Source organism: Panicum virgatum, chromosome 9K, assembly GCF_016808335.1.
Source record: "Panicum virgatum strain AP13 chromosome 9K, P.virgatum_v5, whole genome shotgun sequence".
Classification (NCBI taxonomy): Eukaryota; Viridiplantae; Streptophyta; class Magnoliopsida; order Poales; family Poaceae; genus Panicum; species Panicum virgatum.
This window is the reverse complement of record NC_053144.1, coordinates 295180-304872: the sequence shown is the minus strand read 5'-3', so window position 1 is coordinate 304872 and position 9693 is coordinate 295180. Positions and strand designations below refer to the sequence as shown.

The 9693-nt window shown below is 43.6% G+C and overlaps 2 protein-coding genes across 2 annotated transcripts; one reads left to right on the top strand and one right to left on the bottom strand.

Annotated features, from left to right (window-relative positions):
- The first annotated feature begins 1201 nt into the window (after window positions 1–1201).
- Window positions 1202–8284, top strand: LOC120649005 (transcriptional corepressor LEUNIG_HOMOLOG-like). Its single transcript, XM_039925665.1, has 17 exons — window positions 1202–1322; window positions 1415–1634; window positions 1731–1981; window positions 2078–2123; window positions 2217–2322; window positions 3446–3498; window positions 3602–3802; window positions 3982–4050; window positions 4129–4338; window positions 4422–4554; window positions 4781–4890; window positions 5280–5429; window positions 6261–6416; window positions 6512–6640; window positions 6728–6925; window positions 6996–7147; window positions 7835–8284. Exons 1-16 carry the CDS (start codon window positions 1291–1293, stop codon window positions 7137–7139), a joined length of 2208 nt encoding a protein of 735 aa, XP_039781599.1. The 5' UTR covers window positions 1202–1290; the 3' UTR covers window positions 7140–7147; window positions 7835–8284.
- Window positions 7177–8162, bottom strand: LOC120649006. Its single transcript, XM_039925666.1, has 2 exons — window positions 7806–8162; window positions 7177–7691 (listed from the first exon to the last, which is right to left on the bottom strand). Exons 1-2 carry the CDS (start codon window positions 8128–8130, stop codon window positions 7549–7551), a joined length of 468 nt encoding a protein of 155 aa, XP_039781600.1. The 5' UTR covers window positions 8131–8162; the 3' UTR covers window positions 7177–7548.
- Window positions 8285–9693: the final 1409 nt, after the last annotated feature.

Sequence of the window (9693 nt, the reverse complement as noted above, 5' to 3'; positions counted from 1 at the left end):
TGGGTAACAAAGTCATTTTTTTAATGAGTAATGTGTTTGAATTTTCTAAAACTACACTCTTTGTGTAATGAAGAGAGTATATACATTTATGAATACATGTTGACATTTCCCCCTAAATCTTGGGTATGCCTAGGCATACATGGGCATACCCCTGGCGCCGCCCCTGCTATGCAGGCATTCAAACGTGGGCAGGTTGGGTTGCCGGAGCCTAGTTAGGGGTTATTGGAACCAACCAAACATACCACAAATGAAGATATGGGCTGACAAGATATGTTTATCAGGATGGCACTGTGTGTTATCAGGATGAGATAAGATCTACTTCCTACATTTTGGTTATAAATGACATCGCAGATCTCAGTGTGTTGATGCTGATCTTTTATACAGGCAAATCGGTGGAGATCTAGTCTTGAAATTGATAGTTACCAATATGTCTGTTATGGTATGCGTTTTGCGTGTAAAGCTATGAGTTACTCAGGTAGAGGTTGGACGATTTCAAATTCTTTTCTTTCTGTTTTTGTAGGATGCATGGATTTGTTGAGATGGATTTGGCGGGCCCCGGCTGGGCCCTTGGAGCCCATCCACCAGCTCGGCTCCTCCAAGGCCGGCAGCCACAGGAGGTGCCAGGTCCCAAGGTCTCTCGTCATCTCCCACGGAAATCCTATATATCTTTCGGAAGATTTTTTCTTCCCCACATTTCAGTGTTCGAGATTCGTGCAAATCATCTCATCCGTTGGATCTTCTCAGCCCTGTTTTCTTTCTCCTCCTACCCCCTTTCTCACCGTGCGCCGCCGCCCCGTCGTCGCGCGCTGGCGGGCCGCACGCCGCCGCCGCGCGTTGATGCTGCGCGCTGCAGCGCTGCTGCTGCAGGGGACTGCGCGCTGCTGCTCCCGCGTGCTGCTGCCTGCTGCTTTGCTGCGCCGCACGCCGCCGCCTCCGCTCTCCGCCGGCGCCGGAGAAGATGGATTAAAAAAATATTAATCTAAATTTTGATTTATTGAATCTATTTTTTAGATATTGAAATAGTCTGTAAAAAATGTTGAATGTACTATTTTCAAATGTTGAACTATTTTTCAAAGTGTTGAAGCTAATTTGAGTTTAATAAACTTTATAGATAAATAATTTATATATCTTCCAGAAGTTATATAGGAGTCCCATCTCCCACCTCCCGTCTCGTCTGCCCTTCGCCCGAACCCCCCCCCCCCCCCCCCCACCCAACAAAAAAAAACCAAGTCGCTCTCCACTCTCCAGTGGGGAGGAGGAGGAGACGGGAGCGATCTGCGGATCGAATCCATGGCGCGGACCAACTGGGAGGCCGATAAGATGTGAGTATTTGCTCGTCGCCTCCATCTCTGATCATCCAGGCCTCCTTTCGATCTGATCCCATCCCACAATATTCTTGTGTCGCGCGCTGCAGGCTCGACGTCTACATCTACGACTACCTGGTGAAGCGCAACCTGCAGGCCACCGCCAAGGCCTTCATCGCCGAGGGCAAGGTCGCCACCGACCCCGTCGCCATCGACGCCCCCGGCGGCTTCCTCTTCGAGTGGTGGTCCATCTTCTGGGACATCTTCCACTCCTCCACCGCCAAGGCCTCCTCCTCCGCCGCCGGGGCGCCTCCTCCCCCCCACCTCGATGTATGTATGCTATCCGTTTACTAGGACTGCTCCTCTGCTTGCTTGCCTACTGCTCTAGTACTTGACACGAGCGAGCAATCAATCAAATCGATCTAGATCAACAAGTCGAGGGAGCACCAGATGAGGCTCCAGCTACTGCACCAGCACAATGCCCAACTCCACACCAGAGGAGCTGCCCCTCCTCCCGCCTCCATCAATGCCCTCAACTCTGACGTCTCCGCCGTCCTTGCTTCTAAAATGATGGAGGACCGGATCAGGAACCCCAACCCTGGCGATTCCGACGCGTCACAGCATCTCCTGGACGCAAACAGGATCGCCCTTCTCAAGTCACCACCTAACCACAATGGGTAACTACACCTCACCTCATCATCATCCATAAAAACACCTACTCATTTTGTATTATTATTACCATGGTTTCTGGCTGTGACCCCTTCTCCTTCCAGGCCACCACCTATGCAGCAGCAGATTCACCCAAGAAACCAGCAACATGTAACATATCCCTTCTTCTACCTTATCTTATTCGCTCATTACAAACTTGTTAAATACTCCCCTTTTACTCTTTAACATCAATCAATCTTCAAGGACATCAAGCCTGATGTTGCTATGCCACCGAGAACAGTGCCAGCGGACCCTTCTTCATTATTTGCATCAGGGCTCATGCACCCAAAACTTCCATTGCTTGCTGCTGGTTGGTAACTTGCTAACTTCTTCGCAACAATTGAATTAGTGCTGCTACTCTTTCTATGCGTTGCTCAATTAAACCGATTGTAAAACTCACTCCTCCTAGTAATTCCTAACACGTATAGGCTGATTCGTGCTAGTCAAAAATGGCCAAAGGCCCCACTGCCCGTGAGTGAAGTTATATAGCCCACAGAATTAGTGGCATGGGGCTGGATGTGTTTTTCAGCATGTGTTTTTTCATGCCTTTTCCTTTTGGGTCGTGGTTTGGATATTGATAAGAGCAACCTAACCCAACTTTAATCATTGGCATTAAGAGTTTAAGACCAATTTGCTAAAAACTGTGGTGCAAAACCGAACCAGCCTCCCTGATGCTACTAATCTCATGGAAAATTGGTAGACTAGAGCGGTTTTGATAAAATTAGGTTGAAACCTTCAACTAGCATATTAAATATGCAATTTCATTGCCAGAAGAATCACAGAAATTAGTTAACCATGTTTGCATTTAAAAATGCCAGTTTTGTGCAAAGACCTGGGCACCTTGCACTGCTGTTCTGTGGGTGGTACTGCAGTAGGCATAGACAGATAAGTCAGAAGCCCCCTAGGCCTGTAACATTAACAAGAGCAGTTGGTGTTTGGTTCGGCTGTTTTGGATCGTTATCTGTTTATACAGTGGTATCCAATACCATTACTTTGTGTTTGTTTTAGCTTTGCTGTTATTGCATCACGGTGAGATCTGTTACCAGGCAGTATAAAGTGGATACCACCCACCTCTGAGCGTTAAGCGTTAACCAAGCACCACCAACTCCCACAAACTGGCCTCGCGCTCTCCTTGTCACCCTCAGCATTCGGCCGTCAAGCAATGCAGTGCTGCTCGTCACTACTTCCTAGATTTTGAGTTGCTTTACTCTGCTAATCACCTTCCATGTGCTGTTGATCTGTTACCGTTACCAAGACCAACCAAACAAATCGAGCAATGGCTTACAATGGAAGCGTTAGCACCGTTTTTCCATTCCATCTGTGTTTGTGTTACCTTTGTCCAACCTAATGCTACCTCAGTGTCTCTGAATTGGCAGTTATACTGCTGACCTGCTTAACTCTAATTTCCTTTCAATTCATTGCCCTCCAATTAGGACTAAATCAAGGTGGTGTTGGGAGTGTGCCACTCAAAGGCTGGCCTCTAACTGTGAGTTCATAGTCCTTTTTTTTTTTATAGTAGTTCATAGTCCTTTCTATGTTTGCATACTTGTCTGCTTTGGATGCTAACATATTTTTGTTTTTTGCTAAAGGTCCCAGGTATCGACCAACTACGGTCCAATCTAGGTGTCCAGAAGCAGTTGGTGCCATCTTCGAACCAGTTCCAACTTTTATCACCACAACAACAATTGATCGCTCAGGCACAAACACCAAATGACCTTACTAGATTGGGTTCTCTAGCACCATCTGTTCAACCAAATGTCCGGTCAGACGATCCAGATTATCTGATGAAGGTCAGTGCGTTGTTTAGGTCAACTTAGTAAACCAAGTCCAAAAAAAATGTATGGTATTCGATTTTGCTATCAAATATCATATTCTTCCATTAATTTTGTTTCACCTGAGACATCGCCACTTTCACTGTCCTTTTTTTTGCCTGTGCTGGCATTGAGTGTACATATTTGCAATGTTTTAGTTGAAGATGGTCCAGATGCAGCAGTCCTCAGGTCACCGGTCTATGGAATTGCAACAGCCACATCAACAGGTGACAAAGAATCTCAAGTTTCTTTATAGCCCCTTGTAGCTGATATTGAATGACTTTACCAAATTTCTTGACATCCAGAACACTAGAAAGCGGAAGCCAACTTCTTCAGGCGCAGCTAATAGTACTGGCACAGGAAATACTGTTGGGCCTTCTCCTCCATCAACTCCATCCACTCATACTCCAGGTGGTGGAGTACCAGTTGTTAGCAATTCTAATATTTTACAGAAGAGTTCGATGATTTGCGGCGCGGATGGAACCAGTGGGCTTGCCTCATCTTCAAACCAGATGGTATGATTTGGTTGATGTTCTTGTGTCAATGCTTTCAATCCTTGCAGCTCTGTTTGTGCTTAGGTGAGTTCTGTTACTGACAGGATACTTTGGATAGTTTTGTTGATTTTGATGAGAATGTTGATTCATTCTTGTCAAATGATGATGGAGACGGAAGAGACATGTTTGCAGGACTGAAAAAAGGTTCATCGGAGCACAATTCAGAGTCCTTAAAGGGTTGGTATTTTAACCTTTGTATAGTTATAATGTGCTCTGAAATGGGATATATAGTTTAGAAGCATACGTTCAGGGTAATTTAACAATTCACTATTATGAGGGGGTGAGCAACATACAATTTGCCACCCTGTCCCACTCACAAGTCCACCCTACATGTCAGTGAGCGTGTTATTGCATCTGCATCATTATGGCATAAAGTTGAATGCTCCTGTTCATTTTTGTGTAGGTCTCTCCTTGAGTGAGGTAGGTAACAACCGTACAAGCAACAATAAGGTTGTATGCTGTCACTTCTCTACAGATGGAAAGCTACTAGCTAGTGCCGGCCATGAGAAGAAGGTAAAATGTTTAACTTTGGATATACCTGATAGTTTTCCTTGCAGCTGAGTTGCTGGTTTAGTTTCAAATGATTTAAGCAATTAACATTATCTTTGTAATGCGAACGACATTTTTAAATGATAAAAATGCATTTCAATCTACATTTCCTTTCATCAAATTTGTCACTGCTGACTATATTAATGATTGTGTTTTCACATCCCACTAAGAAAATTGTTTACATATCATGTTTTCTGTACACATTTTCCATCAGTTATTTTTTAAGTCGAGCAAATTGTTTTTTCACCCTAGTTTTTGGAAGGCTTTTTTTTTTGTCTCGGTGAAGTAAGTCTGTAATTTATGAAATTGTTTTGCTCAGCTCTTTACATATTGAGCTTTCCATGATGTTGTAGGTCTTCCTCTGGAATATGGATAATTTTAAGATGGATACCAAAATAGAAGACCATACAAACTTTATCACAGACATAAGATTCAAAACGAATTCCACGCAGTTGGCTACATCATCTTCCGACGGAACTGTTCGACTTTGGAATGCTGCTGATGTGATTTTCTTAATTTTTCTCTTTCATATGTTTATCCTTGTTCATAGTAATTTTTACTTATATACCTGCAAGATCAGTTACAACTATTTTATTTAGTTGGTAGGTGGATGCCTATTTGAGACCAAGAAATAAAACAATTATGTCAAGCTGAACCTACCACACTAGGACATAGAGGATATCATTTTCGGATGGTGACCACATAGTGCCACACCTTTTTGCCAAACTTTGCCTAAGGTGCAGCTAACAATTTGTTTGCTACACCTTAGGAAATGTTTGGCTAGGATACAAATCCATGACAAGTGGGCCAGGCCATAGAGCTGAGAAACTATGTCAGGCAACAACTGTGGCGGAGAACCAAACACTTGCCTAAGAAACTGTGGCATGACAAGTTATGGACATTATCCAAACACGCCACTCACTCTAGCGACTGATGAGTTTAAATCTGGCAGCACCCTTAGATTATTTTAGTTACTTCATATCTTCAAATCCTTCTTGCTTTATCTCTGTAGCCTTTCCCTACAATTATTTATTCTAAATAAAATTCACAGCTGAATATGAGATATTTATTAAGGCCTAAGGGTAGATTTCCACACCTGACAGTGACCACGTACTGCATCTGCACTAGGAGTAAAGGTCACTGCGTTATTTTTTACTGGGCATAGCTACTGGCCACACTGTTTGAATTCGTATTTATCTAGCGACAGGAAGACCTTGATAATGTTTAGTTCTTATTGATTTATATTTGCTTCACAACATTATTGGCTCAACACCAGAAAGCGTGAGTAATACTGTAGTGATATCCTAAGCTTATGGCTGTTCCTCCATTTGTAGGAAAGCGGCGCTTTACAAACTTTTAATGGGCATAGCTCTCATGTAACATCACTAGATTTTCACCCAAGATTGACAGAGGTTCTTTGCTCTTGTGATGACAATGGAGAAATTCGCTTCTGGACAGTTGGTCAAACTACATCGTCCCATGTTTTTAGGGTTGGTCCTTTATCCATCACCCTCCCACGTTCACAGACCGTTCATCCTTGCTGTAGTTCTAATATAAGGATGCACTTTTTGACAATGTGGTACAGGTGAAGCAGGGTGGTACCGGAAGAGTCAGGTTTCAGCCTCGAAGTGGGCAGCTCCTAGCTGTGGCAGGTGGAAGCATGGTGAATATTTTTGATGTTGAAAAGCAAGCCAACTTACCCTTTCCACCAAAGGTAATCAATATGTATGAGATGTTTAGCGTTATGCAGAATTTGCAATGAAAAATTAGTTAACTTTTTTTCTTTACAAATCTGATTTAGGGTCACAATAGTGAGGTAAACTGTGTGTGCTGGGATGAAAATGGTGAATATCTGGCTTCTGTAAGTCAGGACACTGTGAAAGTGTGGTCGGTATCATCGGGCGCGTGCATTCATGAGTTAAGATCCCATGGAAACCAGTATCAGTCATGCATATTCCACCCGAGATACCCAAAAGTGTTGATTGTTGGTGGTTATCAGGTAAATGAAATGCTGTAACAACATTTTGAGGCAGTGAATAGCGTGCACTGATTGGCTTGATTGTATGCAGACGCTGGAGCTGTGGAGCTTATCAGATAACCAGAGAAGTCCAATCCAGGCGCATGAGGGGCTGATAGCTGCTCTGGCACACTCCCCCTTCACAGGGATGATTGCCTCTGCCAGTCATGACAGATATGTAAAGCTCTGGAAGTAGGTAGAAAGGTGATGGACTGTACACTAGCCGTCTAGTCCAAATTTTATACTTATCATTACCTTATATAGCTTCGGTTTCATTCCTTGGTTGACTTACAATAGGTAGGAGATGTAAGATGGATACACTTTTGAGGGCTGTACATGATTGGGCTGATATAGGCTTTAATTTGTGGTGTTTGTAGCAGAGAAGAAGTGCACTGATCATCATCATCATATACAGAATTTGATTCACTTGTCTTGTCAGACTATATATATATTGATAGAACAAATGGGCCGGCCTGGAACTAATCCATAGTGGAAAGAGTGATGTATAGTATAGTTTGTACTGCCTCTCTTTCTGCCTGAGTGAGCGAGTGTTGGGAGGAGGCTAGCTAGATTAGATACATGTATATGATATGATGGTGGATTAGCTAGTTTGTGGGTGCATCTCCGTCTCCATGGGCCGCTGATGGCTTGAGCCCCCTGAGCGCGGACACGCCGCCACCCCCACTCTGTTGCGCAGGTGCAGGTGCAGATGCTGGGTCCTTTGCTGTCGTGCTCATGGTTGAAATCCCTGATCACATTCATTAAATACAAAAAAAATATTAGTCAGATACTATTTGTATGTTTTTTTTTTTGAAGACTATTTGTATGCTGCTTGTTGAGAAGTTGGGTGGCAAACACTGACCGGCTTCTCCCATGCATGCGCTGGCGCAGGAGAGCTGGCAGACGACGGGCCAGCCGGTACAGGCGGCGTTGCAGTCGTTGCGGCAGTTGCCCACCGCCGCCCGAGGGGACGCCGCGAGCACCACCACCAAGCACAGCACCGCCGCCGCCTGCGCGCTCGTGGCCGCCATCACCGGTCGACCACACGCACTTGCTTGTTGCAGCAGGGAGAGGACGAGGCGGCGGATCGGAGGACGAGACGACGCCGCCGCCGCCGGGCCGGGATGATCCGATGGATCGCCATCTCCCCGACCCTGCTTATATATATATAGGCATGTATGCATCATGCAGCCACAAACTAAAACATGCAGACCGCAACGGTGGAGCTGCACCCTCGGTGCTTTTATTTAATTTTGCGTCATCACAAACACTAGCTAGCCTATATAGTCCATCCGTTTTAAAATGTAGGTTGTTTTACCTTTTCTAGATTCATAGTGTTTGCTATGCATCAAGATATAACATATGTCTAGATATATAGCAAAATATATAAATCTAAAAAAGTCAAAACGACCTACATTTTAGAACGGAGTAGTATGTAATAATTCCAACCAGATTACTCTGTTTGCTTCAATCAACGAATAATATTTTTCTCTCACACAAAACCAACACCAGCCACCAGCTATCAGTCAGCCAGCAATGCTTTTCTCTCACAACAAATCAGTACCAGCCATCAGCCACAGCCAGTCAGCGACTCTAACAGCTCAATCAAGTGATGCTACTCCGTCAGATCGAGTCTAGTGAGATCGACGATGGAATGCATAGCTGCCAACCTAGCCGCTGCAAGGACTAAGTACCTACCAGCCACAACCAACCACCTCATCATCCAGCATCCCATATATACTTAGACGAGTACAAGCAGGAAATACTCGATCCTAGCAGATAATAACAAATTGTAATAAGGTGGCTAGCTAGTAGTATGATGTTAGCTGCACAACAGACGGAACTGCCCCATCTTGATATGATGCACGGTGGTTGGTTTGCGTCTTTTATATATTCGCCCTCAATGTTTTTGCTATCAAAAAAGTTTAAGGATAGAAAGGAAGTTACACGCACATCTTTCACTTTCCAAATGAAATTGAGATGTCATGATATCCCTTGGAAACAAATCCAGGAGATTTTCTCCATTTCCTTTCCCTCTCTGTACTATAAATTTAGAGCAACTCCAGCAACTGTCTCTAAATTAGATTTTTTAAATATTAAATATAAGTTGTTTCTATTTTTACAATGGTTTATAAATTTGTTTCAACTCCAGCCATAGCTCTCAATTTCAATTTATAATAGAGTGTTTTCTAGAGACCTCTTAGAAATAGAGGGTGGAGGGATTTTGGAGGCCTTTGCAGAACATATAATTTAGTAGAGCGTATGCTAGAATGTATTTTTTGGATTAGTCCTCTAAATTGAGCATAGAGTACTACTATTTAGAGAGTCTGCTAAGTTGCTCCCTTTAAAATAAATAAATCTAGATTGCATCGCTTTGCTCTTGGCACGCGTGCCCCTCTATCGGCCAATCTCTCTCTTTTCTTTTGCGATATAAAAATCTCTATCGGCTAATCTCCGCTGCAGCCAAGCCACCAACTAAGCGGAAAGATGACATATCCTCTCCGATGTTTACACCTCCTCTCTTTGGCTCCTGGCCTTTTTCTTCTTTTATTTGAGGGAGCTCCAGCTTTCTACTTGTGCATCCCAATATGTGTTTGAGGGTTACATACCATTGTGTTAATTAACGTGTTTCCTCGCAAAAGTAAAAATTAACATGTTATACAAATAATAAATCTCCATGTTCAAAGTTATATATTGAAGATAGTGCCCAAGTAAAAAAATAACAGATACATGTATATACATCTATGAAT

Excerpts from the sequence above, each read along its gene's own strand:
- LOC120649005 (XM_039925665.1), top strand. The coding sequence starts at position 1,291 with ATGGCGCGGACCAACTGGGAGGCCGATAAGAT. Across the intron at positions 2,323-3,445 it reads ACTTCCATTGCTTGCTGCTG|GACTAAATCAAGGTGGTGTT; the intron begins GTTGGTAACTTG and ends CCCTCCAATTAG. Across the intron at positions 4,891-5,279 it reads GTGCCGGCCATGAGAAGAAG|GTCTTCCTCTGGAATATGGA; the intron begins GTAAAATGTTTA and ends ATGATGTTGTAG.
- LOC120649006 (XM_039925666.1), bottom strand. The coding sequence starts at position 8,130 with ATGATGCATACATGCCTATATATATATAAGCAGGGTCGGGGAGATGGC. Across the intron at positions 7,692-7,805 it reads CGCATGCATGGGAGAAGCCG|GGATTTCAACCATGAGCACG; the intron begins GTCAGTGTTTGC and ends GAATGTGATCAG.